The sequence below is a fragment of the Cryptomeria japonica genome, chromosome 11 (assembly GCF_030272615.1).
Source record: "Cryptomeria japonica chromosome 11, Sugi_1.0, whole genome shotgun sequence".
Classification (NCBI taxonomy): Eukaryota; Viridiplantae; Streptophyta; class Pinopsida; order Cupressales; family Cupressaceae; genus Cryptomeria; species Cryptomeria japonica.
The window spans coordinates 736,617,170-736,644,718 of NC_081415.1; the positions used below are offsets into that span (position 1 = coordinate 736,617,170).

General features: G+C 37.0%; 1 protein-coding gene across 2 annotated transcripts in view; it reads right to left on the reverse strand.

Moving 5' to 3' along the window:
- The window catches only part of LOC131030313 (bifunctional fucokinase/fucose pyrophosphorylase), a 119,023-nt gene that overhangs the window by 76,680 nt on the left and 14,794 nt on the right, over positions 1-27,549 (reverse strand). Inside the window, exons 2-3 of one of the 2 annotated variants that reach the window (XM_057961045.1) lie at positions 27,374-27,442; positions 10,200-10,443 (exon numbers count right to left, since the gene is read on the reverse strand). In XM_057961045.1, coding sequence (XP_057817028.1) covers positions 10,200-10,383 — 184 coding nt within the window. In that variant the 5' untranslated portion in view covers positions 10,384-10,443; positions 27,374-27,442. The remainder of the gene's footprint in view (positions 1-10,199; positions 10,444-27,373; positions 27,443-27,549) is intronic. The other variant, XM_057961044.2, reaches the window with a different exon arrangement.

Here is a 27,549-nt window from a genome sequence, read left to right on the forward strand (position 1 = left end):
TAGCTAAAACTCTTCCATCAGGTGCAATGATCTCTCTTGATTGTGCATTGTAGTGTATAGCACACTCAACTATCAGCTCAACACATTCCTTAGCCGGAGGAAATACAACTGCTTGGACGATGCCATTTCTCATCATCCTGCAAGCAATGGGTGTTGGCAGGTATATATCATGCCCATACATTCTCTCTTTGAATTCTTCCGAATCAACATGTCCAAGGTCAGTGTCTGTGACATTCTTCCATTTAGATTTGATCTTTGATTCTGGTTGCACTCTTTTACTGGCAAACTTCATTGGTGTTTTTCTGGAAGGTGCTCCTTTGGTGAAAAAGCAGACTGTAAGTGAAGAATTTGGTCTAGAAATTGATGAATTTTGAGAGAAATAAGACAGAATAATAGAAGAATTCAGTCAAACTCAGATTTTGGATCATTGAAATTGCTCTGTGACTGAAATTCGCCTTTAATTCTGAAAATTGTCTTAAAATCAGAAAAAGCACTTTATTCTTGTGTTTCAACACTTCAAATAAAAATTACTCCTTCAAAATTCCTCTACAAAAATCAATTTTCACAAAAATCTGAGAGAAAACTTCTTCTCAATTGATCTCCAAATTTCCAACCTAAATAGTGAATTCTTAAAGTGACTAGTTGAAAATATATAGAGTTTAAGGATATTAAACTTAGAAGCTTCATCTTTGTGCTTTTTTGTTTTTTCTAATTTTTTATTATTTTTTTGTGTTTTAATGTTTTAAATCTTTCCAAAATGGAAAGTTTTATTTCTCTTCCGAAATTCCATCCTTAGCTAAGAAATCTTCTAGAACTTTCTTTCAATTTCTATAATTTTCTGAAAATATTTCAAGTGTTGAAATTATTTTCTCTTTGAAAACAATTCTAAGTGTTGGAAAATATTAAAAACATTTGATGTGTCAAGTTTATTTTCCAACCCGTTCATTGATTGACCCTTGATTTCATGTGCAATTTTTTGTCAAAATTATTTTTCCTTTAGCCATTTTTCTTCCTTCGCCATGGCAAGTTGGTCATCTTCATGTCTAATCTTTAAATCACATGCGAATTCTTCATCTTGTCTTAGGCATCTTCACATATTCCAGTTATGCCTAGGTCGAATGTTGAAGGTCTAAGTCTTGCCATCTTGTGTTTGATCAAACTTTCAAGGTATTTGGACAATGGTTTGTCTTTATCATGTCATGTCATTTTCAACTGATGAAGGCAGACTTTGAAGTGTATTGGACATTTTTTATGCCTTGATTGTGGGCATGTCTTGTGTTTGGCTTTCTTTCATACACCAAGGTCAAACTTCCAAACCCTTTGGACATGTCTTTTTGTGTATTTTAATCCTCCTTGTCTTTTTTTAATTTTCCTTCAACTTTCAATGGACTTGGCAAACTTTTCTTTAATCTTTATCTCCTTGGGCAGAGTTTGTATTGCCTTGGACATGCCTCCAAGTTGATCAAGCCATCTTTGTTTAGGAAGGCGAAGTTTAAGTGTTTGATGTCAAGGCAGACTTAGAAGTCTATTGGACATTGTTTCTTGGCCTTAACATGCTTTTCCAAGGACAGACTCGGAAGAAGCTTGGACATATATTTTACAATGCCTTGGCGAATTTTGATAGTTTTATTCTTCTCCTTGTAGGCGGACTTTGGGCTTGCTTAGCCATGTCTTGCTTTACTTGGCGAACTTTGACATAGGCTTTGCCTTATTCTTTCATGCCTTAGCCAACTTGATTCTTTGTATGCCAAAATTCCCTGCTTTTATCCATGTTTTTCCAAGCTAGGCGGACTTTTTACATGTTTGTGCCATCCTTGGGTGGGGCGGAGTTTGAGGATGCTTTGCCATCTTGCTTACTTTACTTGGGCGGACTTCAAACTCTCTTGGACACACTTCCTTATGGCGGACTTGGAAGGAATTTGGACAGCATCCCTTTGTTTTTCTTTTCTCCCTTGCAGACTTAGAGGCTCCTTGGATATATGCAAGGGAGGACTTTGGAGTTGCTTCAATACCATGTCTTGTTTTCTTTTTGCTTTCATCATCTTTGCCTTAGCTTTAATATTTTCCAAGCTAGGCGGACTTTGGAGAAGCTTGGACAACTTTGTTTATTTTCCAACATGTTTTTCTTTTATCTTTCAAACCCTTTGCCAACTTTGTTTAGCTTAATCATGACCAAAGGTACGAGTTTGACTAACTTTTGACATGAGTTGGTTAACCAAAGGTAGGAGTTTAGCAAGTGTCGGACAACTTTTCTTGTACAGGAGGCGGACTTGGAAGGTCACTGGACATTCTTTCTTATGCCTTGTCTGACTTGATGTTTACCTAGCCACTTCTCCAACATAATTGGGCAGAGTTCACCTTCTATCTATCATCTTCCATGAGCGAGGCAGACTTGGAAGATGTGTTAAACTTCTTGCTTCTTGTCTAGGCGGACTTGTCCAATGCTTTGCCATTTTAATCTTTGCATAATGCTTCTGGATTTGATTGTGGCAAAGTTTTTGCATCAATGTTTCGGATCACACTCTGTGATCCATCATCAGGATGATTTTTCTCATTTGCTCTCATGTATCATCCTGATGATGGATCACGGAGTGTGATCCGAAACGTTGATGCAAAAACTTTGACACAATCGAATCCAGAAACATTATGCAATTATCTTAATGGATTGTGGAAATCTGATATCGTCATTTTAATCTTAGCTAGACGAAGTTCGTGTTTAATGTGTCATTCCATGTTCATGCTTCCATGCTTGGCAATTTAGGCGAATTTCATCTTGCTTTTTGCACTTGGAGACATAATTTTTCAATTCTAAGGACATGGGTACTGATCATATGATATGAGGAATGATCTTTTGGAACAAAACCCTAATTAGGGTTTCCACCTGCTTTTTACACTTAGAGGCAAAATCCTTCAATTTTGATATGGGCAATAATGATATGGCCTGAGGATCAAAACCCTAATTCCACAAAAAAGCAGAAAAAAAGTAACCCTGTTTTTTGTACTTAAGAGGCAAAAAATTTCGAATCTAAAGACATGGGAGCACTGACCAAATGAACTGGGGAACAATACCCAAGTTCTACTTTCAAAAAAGCAAAAAAAAAGCAAAAAGTAAAAAGCAAGCCAAAAAAGTTGCTTCTCGGATTGTGCCCAAGGTGCCAAAAATCAAACTTTCTAGATTTAGGAAAAAGCAAAAAAGTAGAAATTCCTAAAAATAGAAAGTTGTCAGAAATGACTCGAAGAAATTGTTATCATCGTCCTTCAGATCTTCTAAACACTTTGACAACATTCAAATGCAATTCTGAGCAAGATTTCACTACTTGGCTTGGGATGACTTCAAAAACTCTGACTCAAAACTCATAAAGAAAATGGATTTATGAAACTGCGGAGCTAGGACAAAACCCTAAAAAGCAAAAACAGGGGGTCCCCATCTGTGATGGGGCGATGTGTGAAATAGGTCACAACAGTCTGTAATGTCCCCAAACTTGGACATTATATCGCTAGCATTCCTCAATTTTGTGAAGTCTCTAAAAGAGACAAAATTGTAAAATATATCAAAAGATAAAAGAACCAAGGGAAGCTAGGACAAAACTCTAAAAAGAAAAAACAGGGGGTCCCCATCTGCGATGGGGCGATGTGTGAAATAGGTCACAACAGTCTGTAATGTCCCCAAACTTGGACATTATATCGCTAGCATTCCTCAATTTTGTGAAGTCTCTAAAAGAGAGAAAATTGTAAAATATATCAAAAGATAAAAAAGGCAAGGGAGGCTATGTAAAGAAATAGAGTAGTAATAAAGGAATAGAAAGAATATGATATGTGGAATATCCATAATGGGTATTCCAAGCATGAAGGGACATTACAGAAGACATTATGATGTTGCCCACTTATACAAACATATGCTTGCTGATAATAATCCAAAGAGAACAGGAAGACATCTATCTGTCGTCAAGCACTGAAACTTGATAACTACTACAATTATATCTAATATATTTTATTACGCCAAGCAAAAGAGTGTGGAGAAGTGGATAAAGGAAGTAGTTATATGGGCTCTTTGACTCGTCAAATGAAGAAAGAATATAGGAAAATGGGAGGTAAAAAGGGGACGCTACCTTGAGACATTAATATATAAAATAACCATAAATATCATACCCAAGAATGACCAAGATTATCTAATGAGTGATGGATTAGAGAATAAGAAATAGTACGATGATACAATAAAACAGAAGTGGAGAATAATAAGCACTGATTCCTCAAAGAGAATGCAATAGTCGATTTCATGAAGATAGTCCGTTACATATCTCCATCAACATTATCGTGACAATAATCATTACCTCAAAACAAAGATAATAAGTAACATGTTCCTTTCATCTTACTTATCTTATACCAAGTGAGAAGACCACCTTCGTGGAAGAAGGATTGGATGAAGACAATCGAGCTTATGTATAGAAGACATAAGTAATCATTATACCTTGGTCAGTATAGAATTAACATCAGTAGAGCCATATCGACGACTATGCAAGACAGAAGATGGTTGATGATTCCCTTAAGATAATTATAGCAAGATATGTAGATGGTTCACCTTCAATCGCATACATCCGATTACTATGAAGACAACTATCAATGCATCTCCAATCTAATAAAAGACATACTATCCATATACCATCAACGGTAGATCAATCATCAAATTAAATATCATCGCTGTGATATGAGAGAACTTGACCTAGAATCATGTAATCCCCATTGTGGGATAATAGCTAGCAATGAGAAGTCAACATAAGGACAGCAAGTTATATACTAGAATATCCAATATGGTGCGATGTGCAATGGACCTGTTCACTGCGATAAGATGTGATGAGCCAGCAAAGTTAATAATCACAGATTGCTAGTAAGGGAGTGACTATTCATAAACACCGAAAGCCAATCACTAAGATTAGTTAACCATCAACTATTGCCAACGAACAGCATACAATGGGAAGGTGCGATATAGATTATTGCCATGATTTATTATGACTAATGATTACTCTCCAACAGGATGTGATTAAGGAAAAGAGGCATGTCTTATGAATGGGTGTGTGTATTTGAAGAGAGGTATCTCTATGAAGGATAAAGGTATAAAAGAAGATTGAAATATTAATTCAAGGGAAGGAATCAATCAAAAAAACACATCTTCAGATACCAGTATCGATCAGCAGTCGGCAAAACATATCTTTGGAAAATAGCAATATCAATCATCATCAATTATCGATTAAGGAGGAGAGATCAGAACTTGGCGGTATGCACGGGGATGTGCTTAATATATACAGCCTGATAATATTTGTTATGCAGGATTTAATAGTAATATTTAAGGGTAATACTAATATAGACTATATTTCGTAAGGCATTCATACTTAACTTCACATACAGTGGCAGATCAGATCTGATGCATGTCAGATCTGTCTACCACTACAGCTATTAGGTAGAATAATTATTAGTGTTTTTGCAAATGGCAGTGCTAGTAATTTATATTATAGGAAATATAATTTGATTTATTTATTTATATATATATATATATATACATACAAGGGTTGATCAATCAAATAATATTTTATAAAGAACTATAACACTATCTGAAAAAAAAAAATATATATATATATATATAAATATATAGTAATTTGAATGAACAAAATAAATCTGAAACTATGAGTCAGATTGAATTATCAATTCAATATCAGGAAAAGATTATGTTATCACTGATTTGATTCATGTTAAGATAGATTTGTCTCCTACTCAAGTTAGTTTTAAGTCAAAATGTATAGAAATAGATTATGGTTAAAACATGCCTAAACTTAGTAGGGGACATTACATCATCCCATTGCAAATGGACAACCCTTGTTTTTTCTTTCTAGGGTAGCGTTTTGGCGTCTTGGGTTTTGTCTCTAATCTCTCAACCTCGCAAATGAGTAGTTCTGAGGAGTCAGCAAATCAATAAGGAGAAAGTATGATCAAAAGAACGTTTTGATGCTACGGATGCGCTCAGACAAGTCGAAGGAGTAAAAATGCAATTTTCCAGGATCAATTTTGTTTTTGGCATTTTGGGGCCAATACAAAACCCTTCTTTTTCGTTTTGCTTTTTTCTAAAAATAGAAAGTTGTTTTTTTGCTTTTTCCGAGACCGTAGGTAATTTCTGAGTTAGAAGAAATGTCGAGCCATTTCATTGTCAAGAATGCTAATGGAAGATCACAGGAAAAATGGCTAAGTATGAATTTTAGGAATGGAAAATTCCTTTGGAAAAATTCCTTGATTCCTTGGAAAAATTCCTTGTTTCCTTAGAAAATTCCTAAATTCCTTGGAAAAATTCCTTGTTGCACATGAAGTCCGCCTAGGAATCAAGGAAATTCCTCAACCAAGCATGAAGTCCGCTCTCCCTATTGAGGGAAATCCACAAGTTCACATGAAGTCCACCCTAGCAACATGGAAATCCGCTGTCCAAGTAGCAAGTCTGCCCAAGGTGAGGATAAAAAATTTGGCTAAGTGTTGATGAATTGGAAAAAAAATTCAAATCAAGATGAAGTTCGCCAATAAGAGAAACTTCTAGAAGAAAACACAAGAGTTCACCTTCTTTATAAGTATCAGCATCAGCATTTCATTTTCTCACGTCACGTTTCAAAGCTGGAAGTTGAAGCTCGGGAAACAATTTCTTTAAAACCTCAAGGCAAATTTCGAAGTAAAGGTACAAAGCAATTTCTAGGAAAGTTTCAGATCAATTTCCACACTTGGAGACAAAGTTGTGAAGTGATTCCTTAAAGCAATTTAAAGAATTTCATCAAAATTATCAGGTTTACTAAGGATTGAAGGCAGATTTACATTCAGAATTCCAATTTCATTCAAACTTCAAGACAACTTTCAGTCAGAATTTCTATTTTCCAGACTTGCAAGAGAACTTTCACTTCGGATTCTTCATATTTTACTCAAGACTATCTTGCTCTTTTTACGCTTTTAGGCAAATTTGGAGGCAAAAATTTCACAATGAAACTTAATTTCAAATTTCCAAAATTTCATTAAGTGATTTTTTTTGACAATTCTACAATTTCAAGACTTCAAAATTATCCTTTGAAATTCCATCAAATTTTGCACTCCAAGTTGGGAACAAACATCAAACCCCTTTTCTTTAACTTAGGAATTTTTTATGTTTTTCAGGTGGTAGATGTCAGCTCAAGGAGGGATTTCCAGAAAGACACAAATGAAGTTTAATAACGAGGGACCACAGCTGGAGTCCAAGATTGTGACAAAGTGGAAGAAGGTTGGAGATACCGACCTTGGCCATGTGGACCTCAAAGACTTCAAGAAAAGAAGAAGGCAAAGAAATATTTCTTAATCCATAAATATTCATTGGAAAAGATGAAAATTGATGGTGCCAAAATTGAAGAAACAATCAAAGCAGTCCAAGACAAGGGCTTCATCATAGTCTCCGATGTGCTTGAGAGAGAAATAGTTTGAGACAAGGACATGGATGTAGAGAACTTGAAATCCAAAGTTCAAAACAACATCTTCACTTCTACAAATCCAATCCAGAAGCAACATTTTAGCAAGGCATCCTCATTTTTGTCCATTGAGGATGGTTTTCAAAAACTGGAAATAGATTGGATAGCCACTTTTCCCACATGCGAAGATGAGATGGACCTGATGGAATACAAGATTGACATTTTGCCAAGTGTCCCAATGGAAGAGCTCAACCCCATAGTGACCAAGTTCATTGAATTTGCTGCCAAAGAAAAGGATAAGGGACGCCCACTTGTAGAAGAAAGTTGTATTTATTAGTTATTTATTTCTCATTGGTCCATTTTGGATAACTGTTGTAGCTTGCCCTAATTAGGGTTTAGGGTTTTAATCTTGGTCGTTGATCTTGGATCAATCTGGGTCGTTGCTTTGTAATGGGGTGTCTATATAAACTCTCCTCCTCTCATTTGTAAAGAGAGAGATTCCAGAGAAATTGTTGTAGTGATGCTTCTTAAGTAATAGACATAATTCATTGTTCAATATGTTGGTAATCTTTGTCAACTTTTACAAGTTAGCATGGTTTCTCAACTCTCATTAGAATAGATTTAATTTCCAAGTTGATAGATTGAATGAAGGATTGATAAAATTGCTTAATGTGGAGTTGATGTGTTCGTACTTTTTTATAATTGGATGATTTTCAATTATTTTGCAAAGTTAGCCTAAACAAGTAAATGAGCACTTAACTTCTATTACTATATTCATTGTTCAATATGTTGGTGAATATAAGTGATATGAAAATCTTTTGAATTCCTTAGAAGATAGCACCATTCTTGTGTAGTTGTTGAATTTGGCGAAACAAGACTTGGTTTAAATTCCACTTTTGCAATTTTTGTCTCCTGAGTTCATAGGATTAGACTAGGATTAGAATTATCTTCCTAAACCCTCATCCTTTTTGCCTTTTTTTTCCTAGTCTTGGTAGAAGTAGGATCAAAAGAACTTATTGCAAAATTATTTCGAAAAAAAAGAAAGTCCTGAATCAGCAGAACCCTTCGATTGATTCACTCCTCAAACAATTATGTAAGTCCCCCTTGAGACTACCAATAAATCACAATGAACCAACTAAGACTATGTGTACACATTTGGGAACCTTGGAGTCATCTTTGTGATCACACAGTTCAGTTGTTTAGCACATAGAAGATTTTGATCAAGAGAGAATAGGATATCTCTAGGTATTTTATTATGTGTTGAACGTGCATAAAAACCACACCAACACGTCTCTAAGGTAAAATATCTCAACTAATCCAAGGTCATGAGACTATGTTTCCTTCTTCAAGCTTCAGAGTCATCAACACGATTAACCTAGAAAACTTCAATGTGAAGTACATGAGCATATTTCACTCCAAGCCTCTCAACAATTATATCTTTGGAATCAAAGTACCTACTTTTATGGTGGAACTTAATATTGAAACTATAAAGTTCCACACTAATATTGTAGGCATCTAGGGCATTTGTGTACCTATATGGCTTGACCTACATAGGAAAGTTGGCTCCCAACTTGTGTGTCTTCCTTCAATGTTCATGAGCAACCAACAACTACCTACAATACTCCAAAACAATTTGGTCACTCAGATATTGAGGTAGCTTGTATTGATAGGAATCAAAACCACAAACCCTAATATATATGAAGATCGGAAATTGAATAAACCAATTGGCTGACTTCACAATAACCATCCTAGCATGCTCTAAAAGGCAAATGTGGTTCTCATTTTCCAAATCCCGGATTGCCAACATCAAATACAAAAAAAGAGATCGAAGATTCTTAAGTGTGCCTTTGTTATATCTCTCTCTTTAGATAAGTTGGCTAAACTCATCAACTTGAGGAGAAAAGTTCATAGACAATTTGCATTCATCTCATCAATGATCAGCAAAGGTAGCTGGATAAAAACTATGCCAAAGACATTTTGAATATAATTCTAGTTAGCCGTGTTCTATTGAAAGTTTAATCTTATATGCATATAGTCCTCCAATTAGACATTACAAAAATAAATTGTGGTTCTGAATGTGGGAGATATTGCACAAATGAGGTTAGAACTCTCTCATGCTGATGCTGAAAGCTTAAGAAAGATTCTCTAACAACGAGTCAGCTATCTTATTGGATGTGAACGATATGGTCTAAACTAAAATTGCTTTTAGAAAGAATTGGAATTTCACCTTTGGTGAAAAGCTTTGTAACTCAACATTTACTATCTTTGTGTTTACTCATGGTGGTGGGTATAATACCAGGTGGGTGTTGCCTGCCAGCTCACTAGCTGTTTTTCATTTTCGTTCTAGGGTCCACCAACCCTACTTATTTTTAGGAAAAAAATATATTTATCTACGAGATTATTATGTTTTGTCCACAAGTATTCATATATTGGTTGACGATATCCTTTACTATTGAATAATTGGTACAGCAATATGTTTACTTATTCACTAGATTTGATCACTCAACATTGAACATTTCTTTGAAAATAGTCAACCAATAAAAGAATCCATTCATTATTTTTCAGGAAAAATATTAAAAGATTAAAAACATGTTGATTATGGTAGAAAAATAAGGGGATAACCTTTCCTGATGGCAAAATGTTTTGAATGTTGTAAGGTTTAAACATGAATTTCAAAACCATCACCAACTAGATATAAATCTAGCATTAGCAAAGTTCTATGTTGCATAGAAATCAAACCTTTATCCTTGAATGCTTGCACCACACAAGAAGAGACTGCAAGTATATGATCAAACAACAATGGAACTGGGCCATCAGGATCCTCATCTGCCAAGTAAGGTAGGGGTAGAAAAACTTTCCCCATTGGATTTGCCCATGGAACACGTTTAGAATCTCCGCCAGCATGAAGTAGAAGAATGCGCATTTTAACCAGTTTATTGTAAATACTTGAATCATATGGATCTTTGTCATTGTATAAAGACCCCTGTAAGGATTCCAAAGTTTTCTCAGCATTTATGTATTTGATGTTAAAAGAAGAATCACATAAAGAATATTTTCACTCTAAAGACTTGTAAAAACAAGAATATATAACCATTTATTTGGATTATCTAACTACAAATATGCAGGGATCCAAAGGTCATAATTTTAGCTATATCATTTGCACAAATAAAAAACACGCACTAATCTTTTTAATTACCTGCAAACTAGTGAATGCACAAACTGGCATTTCAAATATATATGTCAACGTGTTCAGAAAAAGAAAGATACACACTTGAGTTGATAACCAGGGAAATAACTATCTATTGAAATCAATGCAAGCATTTAGGAAAATAGCTTATGAATTCTTAGAGTTCATGATTTTGGTAATTGTAAAATGCAGCATACAGAACACAAATCATCTGTGAGAATAGTCTATGCAGTTGGTTTGATACATGGTGGTAATTGAATAGTGAACATGAGTGAAGTCTTTGAAGAATATCCTAATCAGAGTTTAGCCCCAAAAATTTATTCATTACAACATGATCTCTAATGGAGTGCCATGCCTAAATCAATTAAAAGTTCTGATGCTGTTATTCTATACATTGTGAGTTTCTTAAGCATTCATACACTCTTCTCGTGTTCAGTTTTGCTCAGAGTAAAAAAAGATGTTATTGTTAGTGCCAGTTTTTGTACCCCTAGAAAACTTTGCTCAGAATCATTTTTGTAACCAAGAATGAAGTTTTTTTCTTGTTATATTGCCAATATCAACTACTACCTTTCCCATCAAAAGCCAAATCTTTAAGTATTGGAATTGTCTCATTTCCACGAGAGTTAATCCGGAATGTTCGTCATGAGAATCATCAAAGATCTGAATTTTGAAGAAGCTCCAACACAGGTGGAATGAGAAAGAAAAAATCTCCGCCATAGGCCAAAACATGATGCAATTTTTGCAATAGGAGGTTCAAATGCTTTACGCTTTCTACTCTTATATGGGGAAAGTCATGCTTGGTGTGATGGTCATGCACAACAAAAATTGTTTGAAAGTAACTGATGACCATACAATCCCAATGTTCTATGGTAAATCAATACAATTCGTAGGAACCTATGGCTAGGTCTAGTGGAAATGTGATGGAGCAAATGGCAAACTGGGGAGGTATTAAGGCCTCTAGGGTAGGCTGTTCGGGTGTGCATTGAGTAGTTGTCTAGCTATTGGTTTTTCAAGTGGTTTCATATGGCTTTTTTCCATGCTATCAAATACCTATTGTTGCTATGGATTTTTTCTATGTATTCTAGCTCATTGGTTCATGATTGCTATCTAGTTCACAAGTGCCATCTAGTTCTTCCTTCTATCCTCAAGGTGACAAGACTTTTTCTATGTTTTGGCAGCTTCTACCTTTCTTTGTAATTTTGTTCTAGCTATTTTGGCTTCTTAGCTATATGTTTATATGTTCTGTTTTTATTTCTCAAGCAATGACCCTTACAGATTCCCGCAACTAATTAAACTAAAAAACAAAAAATAAAAATAAAACATTACTTAGAATTATTGGGTTTAGTTTTGTCAAAAGGAGCTTCCCCTTCTTATTTGAAGAAACTAGGTAACCAGTTTAAATTTGTGTACCGATGTTCAGTATGCAAATTTGACAAAAAAAAGGGATTAGGTTCGTTTTTGGTTCATCCATACAGAAAAATGAAAAAATTATACATATTTGCAGCCTAAAAACAAGAGTTAAGTTCACAATAACACATAGTGCACCATATAATTATTGTCATGATAAGTATTCATTGTTCAATACTAAAATAAATAATATCAGCAATCAGAAAAGAAATCACATGAAAAATAAAATATATTATTCAAATAGAAAATAATAAACATTTTATATTTTCTTGAACAATCTATTATTTTGAATGACCAACCATAAAATTACCAAAATTTGTAATTGACCAAAATCACATGAAAAAGGATATATAAAGTTGTTGCAAGTATGAACACTATCTACAAAAGAAAGAAAGAAATTATATTAATGTCCTCATATGACAAAAAGTAGGTCGATGGCACTAGAGGATACAACAATTAACAATAGAAAACTCTGGGAAGAGAGCACCCTAGAAGAAAAATAATAATAATTTTTTTCTTAAAACCATACCTTGGGGTAAATAGGGCAAAATTTATATGTAATACTTGTTTTTAGTGTCACTTTGGAAGGAATAAAAAGGTAGAAGCCCATCATTAGAAACATGGTATTCCCTTTCCTATTGGTTTGCATAGATGAAATGCTAGTGACCCATATCGTTACTCTTTACCTAACATAGTAATCCAATGAAACCACCTATGGGTCTTCAATCTTTCCTGTGTGGATTCATTCTAGGTAACATTGGGTTTTGTTGGGTTCTTCATAGGTTCACCCAAGACTAGCCCACAATTGACTACACAAGCCTTAATAGAATCCCCTAGTGAGTTGGCCCCAATTCTAAAGTAGATACAAACCGCATGGCAAGGGACAAATCGGTAACAATGTGAAGAAACATTTATCTTTACACATTGGTTCCATTTTGATTTGTCCTAAAAGAGAAAATTAAGATGCTAACTTTTAGCATATTTCAGTGTAAATATCATGCTACAACATACTTTTGATCATAGGTAAATTTTGACAATATATGTGTCATAGTGGCTTGGCAAAGTGAGAATGTGTTATGTTGAGTTGGCCATGACATGGCATTTAGGAATGGTTGCTTATCCTAGCATTTCACTCATCAAATGCATGAGAGAGATAAGATTTGATGTGAAAGGTAATAGCAATCTATGCTTGAAAATCATAGGGAAGATAAATTTGGCTTTCTCAATTATGAATCCTTGCCAAAATCTCTTCACTATTCTAGGACCATACTTTCTATGACAAAGAGTATGGGTTGGCATAACACTAACATACCTAGGGGGGAGACAAACTATTTCTTCATTTACTTCACTGAAAAAATAGGAAGTATGGTGGGATAGCTCTTCCCACTTGAATTGAGAAGGCATTGTTCACATTGCCCTTGCATAAAAGAATGGAGAGAAATTCCATTTTAGAGACGTGTGATTTTTGAAGCTTAAAAAGATTTATTTTGTGCAGTCATCTATAGTTGTGGGAAATTGTCATGGGCATAGCTTGGCCCAGAAATAAACTATCTTAAAGATAGCAATTGGATGCTAGGGCATGCCTTAATTCTTTGGAGTGATTATTCATTCCTAATGTAAGAGCAAGAATACATATCAAAATGCCCTCTTTTAGGTAATGTCACTTCATAATACATATGATGTCATTAATTGTGTAGTCAAGCAAGGGCACAAAAATACTCATTTGAATATTGCACAATTGCTTGCATCTCCAAAATAACTAATAGGATGTTTTTGCAAAGAATGGTGATGAAAGTGGCAAATTTTGTCAAGTCTATATATGATACATATGTTATAAACAATCAATGGTTGTGATCTAATAGTTAAAGCATTGAGTTTTCATACTTTAAACCATGTTCAAATCCCTAAAGAGGCATCTAATGGTGGTGTTGTGAGTCTTGGACTTCCATCATGATTTCTAATGCATATATCTAATTAGTAATCTAGTGCAAGCATCTAATATTAGCTCAATTGTTGTAGTTGGCACCTCAAAGTGTGTGGTTGGCCCCTCTAAGCGTGTGGTTTGTTGGATATTATTGGTCATTGTTACTGCTAGAATATGTTGTTGTCATTGATGTCAACATATTCTCCGGTGATTGCTGACTAGGAAGATCTTATGATCCGGTTTGCGGTGTTGTGTTGTTAATCATTGTTTTACAAAGTTCAGTATATCCTCCGGTATATTCCGGTGTGATCAAATCTTGTGCTGAGATTTTGGGATATTGCTTGGGATGGTCTTGTGTATTTTCATTTCAGATGGTTCGTGATTTGGTGCTCTGCAAGTTATCTTTCTTCCTGACAGTTGCCGATTGGTTGTGTTCTTGAGCTTTCAAATGTTGATCAATGAAGATTTGATAAGTGGCATTGGTGCAACTGTTTCTGATGATTCTCATGTGCTTGTTGGTTTTTCTTAGTCGTGTCCTATTTGTTTTGGTGATCCGCATTGATTGTTGTACGAGTTTTTGGTGGTTTCTATCAACCGGTGATGATTTTCGTGTTATGCGGTTTTCCTGGTGGTGTAGCGTGTTGCGGTTGATCTTGGCGTGATTTCCGATGGAGTTGTGCGTTTGGGAATTTGATTTAGGTTCATGATGTGCTATGTAAATCATTATATTGGTCCAGTGGTCGATCTTTGTATTGTGTGATGTAATTTTGTAATTGAGGGTTGAGGGTTTAGCCGACCTTGTTATCAAAGTTATAGGTGTGATATATTCATGTAATTTAGATGTCGATGTTGTGTATGCATTATCAGAGAGAGGTTTATGAGCGAAACAAGAGATTTATCCTTCAATGAAGTGTTGTGTGGAGATTGGTGTTGCAAAGCAGACAACTGTGCTTAACCAAAACTGTAATCAGGCATTTGGAGATGCTATTCTTTCAGTTCATTTCTTCCAGATTGTAGTCTGAATCTTGTTGTAAGTCAATGAAACTTCCCTGGGGGTTGTAGCCTTTCGGGCCATTATATTTGAGCAGTGAGCTCTAGGCAGTGTGCCTGAATGCATGTGCATTCTCCATTGTAATATTTTCACATACTACTGCAGAGTATCGTCGTACTGTGGATAGGTTCTCACCGTGGTTTTTCCCTTAACCGGGTTTTCCATGTCAAAATCTTGGTGTTGTGTGTTGTGCTTTCAATTTGCTTATCTGTCTTATTATTGCAGTTTATCAGATCTGTTTTGTAGTTAAATTTGCTAATCCAGTGAAAATTGATTCACCCCCCCTCTCAGTCTTCCTTCTTGGTTACTGCTAACAATTGGTATCAGAGCTAGATCCTCTGACAGAAGCTTAACTGCTTGAGGTGATCCGGGATGGCAGCTCAAGGTGTTTTCTTTAAGAAGGACAATCTGAGGTTTGATGGAAGTAACTATGCTATATGGAAGAACCGGATGGAAGTGCACTTGAAATGTCTTGGAGAGGATTAGTGGAAGATTACAAAGAATGCCTATACTATTCCTCTGAATGGACCATCTACTCTTGATGAGATCAAGGAAGTTGAACATAATATTAGAGCGAAGGAAGCATTGCTCAGTGCCCTGACTGATTCTGAGATGACAAATGTAATGGGACTTCAGACCGCACATGAGATCTGGGAGAAGCTTGAGATCTTGTATGAAGGTGATAAACAAGTGAAAGTTGCTAAGCTGCAGAGTTTGAAAGGAAAATATGAGACATTGAAGATGGGAGATGATGAGAACATACATTCTTTCATGGCTAAGGTGAATGACCTTGTCCTAGGTATCAGATGTGCCGATGGAACCATTGAGGAAGATGAAATTGTTGCTAAGGTGTTGAGATCTTTGCCTCCTTATAAACATAAGGTTGTGTTGTGACCATTTCACACATCGCCCCATCGCAAATGGGGACCCCCTCTTTTTGCTTGTTTTTCGCTCGTTTTCGCTTTCGTTTTTAGGGTTTTGTTAGTTAGTTAGTTGTCTGGATTTAGGGCCAAGCCTTAGGGTTTTAAATTTTGCCTTTTCAAGCCAAAATCCAGTCGTTTTTGAGAGCTTTTGAGCTTCCTTTTCTAGAATGCAAATTTTGAATGCAATAAATTCGCCAAAATGGTCTAATTCTCAATTGGAATGTTAACGCAGAGCTTAAATTTGTCTAAGTGTTGGATGTCAATGTGAATTTTTGTCCAATTGAATATTTTGACCAAATTTTGACTTTTTTGATTTTTGATCCTGGGCATTGGAATTGATTGGTTTTCGCCTCGTGAAGTGTTAAAATGTGAAAAATCATGTTATTTTGGCCTGTAGGAGCAGAATCGCTCCTGTCCCTCAGTCAAGGACGGGAGCTCATTTTCAAATATCTCATCGTCCTTGCAGAGTCCAGACAAATTTCGAGTTGGAAGTGATGGAGAACGGCAAGATCTTTCCATTGAATATAAATTGAAGATTTTCGTGAGCACAGAAATGCCTCCAGGGGGAAAATCGCTCCTGTCCCTCAGTGAAGGACCGGAGCTACAATTCAAATTTCGCCTTGTCCTTGCACGATTTCGAAAACTTAATGATTTGAGGACGTCCAAGGGAGGATGCTTTGCCAAATGAATATAATTTGATATGCAAAAACGAAGGAGAATGGCCTATATTGACCAAATCGCTCCTGTCCCTCTCCAAGGGACCAGGGCGAGGTACCTTGTGGCTCTCGTCCCTCTCCCAGGGACCAGAGCGATTTCCTTCATTATGCAAAATCCAGACAAAGGTCAAGGCAAGTTTACGTTCAAAAACAAGGGAAAACATGAGATAAATGCGTTGAATATAAATTGAAGATTTTTGGGACGTCCATAACGGTGTTAAATGCCTAGTTCGCTCCTGTCCCTCAGGAAGGGACCAGAGCGATATTTCCATTAAGGCATCGATTTCAAAAGACAAGCAAGTGTTAAGCTACCAAGAGGATCGAAAGGACGTCATTACACGCATTGAAGATAATTGCAAGTTGATAAAAACAAGAACAAGCTCACAATGTTGAACTTCGCTCCTGTCCCTCAGGAAGGGACCAGAGCGATATTGAGTATATTGATCAATTCATGCAAAATTACGTTGAGTCAAAGTTTTTTCAAGGTCACACGAGGTTCAAGACATCTTTTTAAAGTGATATTCAAGGGTTTTTAACGTCCAAATGTTATTAATCAAGCTAAGGAGTCTATATCGCTCTTGTCCTTTGGACAAGGACCAAGGCGATTATTGCAAAAACACTCATACTCCTTCAAAGGCAAGGCAAGGCGAGGATGGACGAGGTAAAGGACGTTATTTCAAAGGCAATAAACAATGAACCAAGGTTAAACGTTACCAACTTGAGCTCAAAATGGAGAAAAAACATGGATCGCTCCTGTCCCTCTCCAAGGGACAAGGGCGATGATCCTTATAACATCGAAGGTACCTTGCAAAAGCAAGTGGGACGTGCGCGGAATGGACTAGCAATGATGTTATTCGCCTAGCAATGGAAGTTCGAAGATCAAAGATGCAAGATGAACGTGGAAACATGGAGATCGCTCCTGTCCCTCTCCAAGGGACAAGGGCGATGATACATCTAAAGACACTCATGCGCACATGCAAGGCAATCTAATTCGAAGAACCCAACCAGATGATCGATTTGGAACGTGGAAATGAAGGAGTTGAACGTTGAAAACGCAAGAATCATGACAAAATGGTGGATCGCTCCTGTCCCTCTCCAAGGGACCAGGGCGATGAGGTACGTCCACTTCATTTTCAAATTTTTTTGGCGCCAAATAAACCTTTTTTAAATTCATTTTAATGCCAAAGTTCGATAAAATTTAAAGTCCTATTTAATTGGCATTTAATATGGCGTTTTGCATTAATTAATTATTTTGCCTTGATTTAAAAAATCGAAATTTATTAATTAAAATAAAAGGCATTTAATTAATTAATGAATTAAATAATTAAAAAGTCGAATAAGAACGCTCATGCATGTAAGTCGGCCTTGTTATTTTATTTAAAAATCGTTTGGAATTACTTTATTTTATCAAGTCGGCCTTGAGGGTGAATTGTGATGTGAGCGCTATATAAGGGGGGTAAAAACTATCATTTCTACATCATTATTTTACCTTTCTACATGCGAATTGAGGAAGACGAAGGAAAGTGCTAAGTGTGTTCAAAGATAGTGCGAATATTATCCAAGGTGGTGCGAGTTCGATCCAAAGGGTGGCGCTTAGTTATCAAAAGGTGGTGCGAATTTGAAGACCACGTCGAAGGTGATAATTGAAGATCACGTTCTCTCCAGAGGTGGCGAAGTCAATTTTGAGGAGATCATATTGAAGATTACTTTATACCTCAATTTTGCCTAGGCAAATTTTGTTTTTGCATTCTAGAGTTAGCTCTCTCTCGAGGTATGGCGATTTAATTATTATTGCTTTATTCATTCATCGTCATATTTCAAATTTTGAAATTTTGAATTTTTGAATCTCTTGGCTCAATCGTTGCTTTTTAGGAAATGATAACTCTAGGGACTTATCATGAGGTTTCCTAAAAACTTTTCTCTCTTATTTACGCTATTTATTGCAAAATCTATTTCTTATAATGAAATGTTGTGTAGGTATGGCGACCCCAAAGGCGGGAGCATCCACCAGCCGCTCGGCTCTCATGAAAGAAGATCAGAAGACCGAAGAAGTGGAGACCAAGATCGTGTCAAAGTGGAGCAACATTGGAGATACAAACTTGGGGAACTTTAGCACGAAGAAGTTTCGAGAGGTCCCTTACATCGGCAAGCCATCACCTGTCGCCCGGAGAATAATAGAGAGTGGCATCATTAAGGCGGCCGGTTTTCCTCCAGCTATTCAGTGCCACGAGTTGATGATCGAGTGTGCCCGTCATTACAATCCACAGTCCAGGACAATTGTGTCCAATGAGGGAAACACTTTGGCGTACCTTTCAAAGGAAGCCATAAGTGAAGCCTTCCATCTTCCAGAGCACAGGGACATGATATACAAGAGCATTGAAGGAGCCAGATCAGTGTACGATGATGATCCAGATGCTTGCCTAAGTATAATCAACAAGAACTGGCTACTCAAGAGTCGTCCCCGTCTGAGCAAAGTACCGAACACACCGCATCGGATTGATTTCCAAGAGGAGTACAGAGATTTGATTACCATGCTCAACAGAGTTACAGGAGCACCTCATGCCTTCTATTTTGAGAAATGGATGTTTTACTTCATCCAGGTGATTGTTCAAGGAAAGGGTACGATACATTGGGCTAGGATAATTAGCCATTGCTTAGACGTACAGTTGAGAAGACTCAGGGCTACTAAGTCCTTCCACATGAGTTCATACGTCATCTATGCCTTAATCAGGAGCGTTGAGTACGCAGGACTACCTCACAGAGGAGTGATTGGAAGAGGACCCGGCGAGGTCAGAGCTTGTGAATCCTATACCTACTTGCATCATCCACCAGGGAAGAACTACAAATTAGTCAATGATACTTTCACGATGAACATCACAAGGACGTTGCAAGGAGGGATTCACAACAGATTATCTCGGGATGCCCAGGAATTCATCAAGAGGTACGGTGCTTGGTTCATTCAGTTTCCCAAGTTCACTTACATTAGAGTGCATGGATGTCCTTTACCTCCATACATGTTGCCGAGGTACCCGACAGACAGAATTGTGTTACTTGAAGTAACAAGGCAGTTGGCAGCATATGTGAAGGCATTCAGACACAGACATCAGAATGGAGTTCAGGTACCTATTATTTTGGGTAATTCAGTTGAGGTATGTCCCAATGTCTCAGCCATGGATGACGCAGAGAAGGAGTTAGCCTTGTATCCTTTTTCATCTTTTGCTTGGAGGAATAGTTTTGATCCCCATGGACATTTAGAGGAGACGGTCGGTAGAAGATTTAGACATGAGCACCAGATTGAAGATTTTATGATGAATCTCCTAGATGATCTCGAAGTGAAACGAAAGATACATTCTAGATTGCCTTTGGATTTCATCAGGAAATGTAAGATTTACAAAGTGGCCGACCAAGCTCAGGACAACGGCAGGCACATCCAATCTTCATATGATAGAGAAAGCAAAACAATAAGTTTGAATTGGAATGAGCCCGAGGCCGTGGATTTAGATGATTTGATGGCACCAGTCTTGTCTTGTACTCGCAGATGGGTAGACGTTCAGCATCAGAAGTTGAGAGAACAGGGCATAGCTATGTCTTTTACTTTGGAAGAGAAACCAGCCGAAGGTGGAGCCAGTGTTAGTGAAGGCAATCCTAATCCTAGGAATTCAGGTGAAGGTAACCTTCGATGTGCCAGTGAGGGCAATCTCCATTCGAGAGGTTCGAAGAGAAAGGAAAGATCAGAAAAGAAAGAGTCTTCCAAGAAAAAGCAAGGTGCCAACAAAGATCAAACACCAGGTACTTCTTCCAGACCAAAGGATAGAACAGTTCGAGTGGAAGAGTCCATGGAATCGATGGTACAGAATGATAGACAGGAGGAAGGACAGTCACAGCATGTTTCATCCGATGGATCTCTCCAAGACTATGATTTAGAAGAAAATAACGAAGTAACATCTCCTCCTAGACAAGAAGAAATAGTACACAAAGAAATTCAAGTTCAAGAGACAAGATCGAATATCCCAGATTGGTTGAAGGAAAGATTGACTAAGGTGATCGTAATTGAGGACGAGGACAGTGCAATTGATTTAGAGAGCCTCGTGGGACGTTCACATATGACAACAGAGAAGAAGAAGGCTACAAAGATGTCCAAGATGATTCGAGATGAGACTGGATCTAGAAAACTGCAGATAGCTACACCGGCAGCAGACAAATATGAGGGTGAGGTCCTAGCAGAAGACTATCATATACAGACTATTGAGTTAGGACCATCCACAGCAGAGCAGACTTTAGATGATGCCACCGACACATTTGAGGCATTGAAGGACAAGCTTAGAGAAGAAGTAGAAAAGAATAGAAAGCTTGAGAGAGAGGTCGGTGCATGGAGGACATATTTCAGTCACATCAATGAACCTTTGGGACGTCAGGATCCAGTTAGATCACCATTGCAGGCATTGCCCCTTCAATCGATCAATGAAGCAGAAAGATTCAGGAACCTGGTCCAACGTACATGTAGTTGGATGGATAGATCTCACACGGTGGCCATTGAGTTTGTTGCAAGGATGTCGAAGATCACCCATCAGGCTATCCAAGTTCTTGAGATTATTCACAGATTGATGGCAACAGTAGCTGCGTTTGCCCATACCAAGGACGTTGTCATCCCTGTCTTGAAAGTTATAAGACACACATCCAGAAGAATTTTAGCACAAGAGAGGATCTTAGAAGGTGATTCTCACAGTTTGTTTCAGTGCTCAACCTTACTCCATATAAAGAGTGTTCTCTTCGAGGACATCAGTGTTAGATGTGGTCAAGTTGAGGAGGTGATCAATCCGATCCAGGACAGAGTATTTGAGGTACTTCGTACCATTCTTGGCAGAAGGATCGAGGTCGAGACAGATATGGATTTACAAGAATTTGAGGATAGAATCACGATCATCTTTCGCAAGGACGCAGATGTTACAGATGAGCAGTATGATCAGATGTATGCCACCATGCTCCTGATTGATAGAACAAAGGAACTTGAACCTACTTGGGACGCAGCTCTTCTAGATGCATTTGATCAGGTTATCCACTTAGAAGAGAGTATCAAGAATCTTCCCGAGATTCCAAGCACAGAAATCGAAGGAATCGTGACAAAATTCATTGCATATGCTAAGAAAGAGAATTGGAAAGGGAATAAGATTCTAGATGAAAGGTTGTTACAGATGACATGACATCTTATTTCTCATTGGTTGATACCTCCTAGATTTTTGTGCCAAATTTAATATTTGACTATGTATTTAAAGTTGTTCAGTAAAAAGGAGGTCATTTGTAACAAACCCTAATTAGGATTTAGGTGTCATGATCTTGTCCATTGATTTATTTTCAATCTGGACCTTTCATTGTAACTGGGGATGCTATTTATACCCCCATTTTCCATTTCATTTGGTAATAGTGAATAGTGTAAGAGATAATAGTTGATGTAATAGAGAGATTAGAGTTAGAAGCAATTTTTATTTTATAGCAAGATTGAGTCTTGAAGAGAGAAATTCAAGCAATTGTTGTATATGATGACTTGGAAATCAATAAAATATTGAAGTTATGGTGTTTTGTTGCAAATTTCTTAAGTTATCTTCATGGTTGTTGGGTGTACTTGAATCACACTCAATCAAAGTAGTTTGTTAATTTGAAAGACTAAGTGTGAGATTTGATATTTGGTAGGGTTCGCAATCCAAACCACTAGCTTCTTGCTGATTGTAGGAACGCCTTGCGTGGTCGACTGGAAAACACTTTGCGTCCTTAACCTTCAAGCATTTTCGTATCTAGGATATGTACCTTCATAGTAGTGTCCTTGGTCTTTGATGCATTGAACACCATTATTACCTTAGAAGATCGCACTAATTTCAATTGAGTTGTTATCTTATGGCAAAATTGAAGTTGGTTGAGTCTTGCCAAATCTCATTCATGCTAAGTCGTTCATAGGGTTAGGCTAGATTAGACTTCCTTAAACCCTGTCCTTTTGCCATTTTTTGAAAGTTCCTTTTAGATTAGTAAAATCTTCGAGCCTTTGGAATCCGTAAGACGCCTTGGAGGAAACAGCAAATCACATCATACCACTAAAAAAGCTTGTCCACACGTGGAGACCCCACTAAAAGAACCTTGGAGTCCATCTAACTGATCCTTTTTGCAGATCTTCAGCAGTTAGAGACTATTTTCTCAAGAGAGGATAAGATGCCTGTCGGTATTTTATTCTGTGTATGATTGTGTAGAAAATACACGTCAACAGGTTGCTGCTATTGATGAGATCCGAAGTGTGACTAGAGTGACAAGAGATATGTTGGTTGGAAAGATTGTTGCATTTGAGCTGAGCGAATTTGGAGAATCACATGGAAAGTCTGAGATAGCATTTAGAGCATCTGCATCTGTATCCGGTAAGCAGAAGTATGATCTTGATGAGTGCAGAAAAGCAAGATATGAAAGAGAGAGAAGAGAGATGGAAGAGCAAGAAAGAGAGTTGGATGAGCTTGAAGCACTGATTGCCCGGAGATTGCCTAAAGGAGCCGATAAGTATGATGGAAAGTTGCCTTTGAAATGTTTCTCTTGCAATAAGATAGGACATTTTGCTTCTAGATGCCCAGAGAGAATGGCTAAGTATGACAGGCATGATAAGTTTGATAAGCATGATAGGAATGATAGAAATGAAAAGCATAAGAAGTATGATAAGCCTATAAGCCTAACCGGAAGTTTAGGAATCAGAAGAACTGCTATTATGTTGTTGATGAAGGTGTTACAGATGAAGAATCAAAAGGAGATGAAGTTTTGTTTATTGCCATTAAAGAAGATAGACCTGTACTTGTTGATACCACTAGTTGTACTATTGAAGAGAAAGCTTTAGCTGCTAAGGTTGAAGAGAAAGATGAATGGGTAATTGACAGCGGTTGTTCACATCATATGACCGGTGATAAAAGCAAATTTGTGAGTATGGAAAGGTATGATGGTGGAATAGTTAGATTTGGAGATGACAAAGCCTGTGTAATCCGTGGGAGAGGTTCTATTTCTTTTGATGGTAAGCATAACACTGATGATGTCTTGTATGTTGAAGGTTTGAAGCATAATCTTTTGAGTGTTGGACAGATGGTTGATAAAGGCTATGATCTACAATTCAAGGATGGAAAATGCAAGATCTTAAATGCCTCCAGTATAGAGATTGCACCTGGAACTAAGACTGAAGGTTTTTCATTTGAATGTCGGTGAGAAAAGTTGTTTGATTCCTCAAATTGACGAGAGTTGGTTGTGGCATAGGAGAATGTGTCATGTAAATTTTGATTCAATGATTAAGATAAGTTCTACACATGCTGTTAGAGATCCGCCTAAGATTGTTAAGCCTGCTAATCCGGTATGTAAGGAATGTCAGTTGGGTAAGCAAACAAGGATATCTTTCAAGAGCAAACAGTTTATATCAGATGGATTGCTAGATCTTGTGCATACTGACCCATGTGGACCTACAAATGTTAGAAGTGTGCAAGGTGACAGATATGTTAGTTTTAACACTTTCAGATTAATATAAACTCAGAAAACCAGAATTTAGTTTCTAACTAAATTGATTAAATGAAAGATTTATAGTTTTCCAGATTTAGGCATAACAAAGAAATGAACAAATAAGAACAAGACACGGTTACCCTGGGAAAACCTCCTAGGAGGAAAAACCCAGCCAGAAAAGATCCTCAGATCTGATTATGAATTATGTTCATATGAGGGTTACAACACTTATCTCAAGTACTTGAAGGTGTTTGTACTTAGGACTAATAATGTCTTCCACAAAACTGCACTTTCACAAGCATCAAGTAGTCACATCTACACCTTTAACCCTTCCAACAGCAATCAAGTCCAAACCCTAGGTTGGTAATGTATGAAGTCTGCTCTTTGATGGACAGCAACCTTATCCCTTAGTTCGCTCTCTTCATTAATGAATTTTGCACCACAACTGGCATGTGTAGTTCGCTAATATGACAGGGATAAATCCCTTTAATTGCAAATGTAGTCTTCCTCTTCAATTCGCATTGGTAGGCACATATATTTCGCATGGATGAAAAACTTAATGAGTGAATGATAGAGTGAAGTTGGAGTTTATTTATATGGGGAATAATAATCTTAATCATGTCGGCTTGCATTATGATTTAATGACTTTAATTTATTTATTTAACCAAAATCATTAGGATAGGGTTGGCCCAATATATGGTGGCGTATTGGCTTGAGTGTAGCGTGGGATCTTCATTTGATGCCGTGAGGTATAGGGCCCAGCCCTACACGTTGGGGAAGGGGTTGGCCCCCTTGGGCGGATTCCAATGTTGCCCATGGCAATTGGAATCCGCCATCCCTAATTATAATCAACACTCCCTCTTAATTAGGGAGAAAGATAATCTTACAACCAGGTTACAAGATTCAGGCCCAGCCCTAAGTAATACATACAATGTTTAAATTGTAATCCGAACTTAGCTGTCAACTTCAAATACTCCTGAGAGAGTATCACAACAAGTATCCCATAGTATCCATCTTGTACTACCTGTGGAGAATACTTCAAACTTTAACATGCACACTTGCAAGTCATAAATACATACACAACTTATTCATGCACATCATGGAGTCTTTCCATGCCAGCGATCACGCATATCCATCATTCATTGTCTTTACCTCAGTCTTCTCCCAAAGAAAAATGTAACACCATAATCTTCCATCTTGCACCCAAGCATAGAGTGGAGATACATAATCATTGCTTTCCATAAGCATAAAATGAAAACATAGTCCTCCATCTTGCACACAAGCATAGAATGGAGTCTAATAAACATAATCCTCCATCTTGCACACAAGCAAGAAATGGAATAGACATAATCAGAATATTGTAGTCTTCCATCTTGCACACAAGCATAGAATGGAACTACATAACATAGTCTTCCAACTCGCACACAAGCATAGACTGGATCCACCTTACATTGCCCGCAGAGGGTGGAGAGGATCTTTTCTACCATCTTACATTGCCCGCAGAGGATGGTTAACAATTACATTTCTCCCTAAAAAGATTACAATACCATCTTACATTGCCCGCAGAGGATGGTTAACAATTACACTTCTCCCTGAGAAGATTACACTACCACCTTACATTGTCCGCAGACGGTGGTTGATACAACACAATGTATCATAGAGGTTGAGACTCCCTCTCAACCAAGGCGGTGTTCTCCACAGCTCCAAGTCTATCTCAAGCTTCAAGAGACTTGGTGAGAACATCTGCAACACATGATTGTCCTGCCATAAAACACTGAATTGTCAAGTATCTCTATACAACCCTGATAATAATTCAAAACAGCATAACAAGAATTTTGAGAAACCACACTGCTTCTCTTGATGCAACACTTGCAACAATGTATTTAGCTTCAGCAATACTCAATGCAACTGAGACTGAGGACTGTCCCTGTGGGTCCAAGAGATCGCAGCGGGTGAATGTTTGAAGTGTTTTCCTTGTCCGTAACACTTCTTGACCAATTTGAATCTAAGCAGCTTCAGCCTATGATCAATTGTGTCTTGCAAATATCAAAAAATGCTTGGCTGCAACAATATGCTTAGCTTTGATTAGCTGAAGCACTCACCAATCAACCTGCCACTATTCAAATGAATCTGTAAGATCATAGTTGGCTGCAGACATACTCAACTTCTTCAAGTTAGTTTCTATATAAGTTTACAATCCATAATTCTAACATAACAATAGAAAACTTGACTTATAATAATTTCATTAGATCCTTGCCACACTTCTAACCTAAAAGTAATACATTTTAGGTTTAGATCTTCCATCTCAATTCTGAGCTAATTCTTTCTTATATTAAATGAGACTATCTTTATCAGTCAAAGTTAGGTCATCCACATAAAGAATCAGAATTAGCATTTCAAATACTTTAAGGAACAGGTTAAAATCTTTACAAAACCCTAGGCTTATCAAGTACTCTTTCATACCAAGAGTTTTATTGAAGATCATAGGGCTCCCTCTTAATCCTCAATATCATACTAATAGCCAGGAATCATAGATCATAAGTATTCATAAACAAGGATGAGAAATGTCAACTTCACCTTTTATGAATTGGACCCATGGCTCAATTATGATCAGGACATATCCTCAACCTTCTTCTAAATGAGTGTGAAGATCCTTATGCCTTATTTCAAAGCTTCCTCTGAAGCCACATCAATCCAAGCTTATGGATTTCTGATGTCAGTATGGCCTTGGCCCTCAACATACATCACCTTTAACAATATAACCAATGATACATAGAATGCTGAGACAATACTTATGTGACACAAATTAAAGGAGCTAGCCAGTAACACACAACCTTGAAAACTTGTACATCACCATACAGGTTACAACAAAAATCTAATTTTCATAAAGAAACTCACAAGGGTTAAGTCATGAACATTTTCTGCCTCACCAGGGTTTCCACAGATTTGAGAGTACATGCATACAACCATTAGTATGACCTAATAGAGTCTACAATTAGCTCACAAAAGTACGATAGTTATCAACTAGAATAATTCTAATTGAACAATAGAGGATGTAGTGTATATTATTAATTTCCATAATACTTCACATTTCATGATAGCAAATACTCAACTGAAAAATCAGTTTTCAAAAACTCAATCAGATCATAGGTGAGGAAGTACTACTAGAATGTTTACAAGGAGAGTGAAGTATACTTACCAATGAAGATACTAACCAAGCAATGATAGTGAGAGCCTATACTTCCGTGAATCAATAGCAATTAGTAAGCTGCAATATATATAATCAAAATAATTTTGATAAAGGATTTCAGATCAAACCTCTAGATATCCAACAGCAAATACATCAAAGGAATTAATCTTCGGATCAAGCATTGT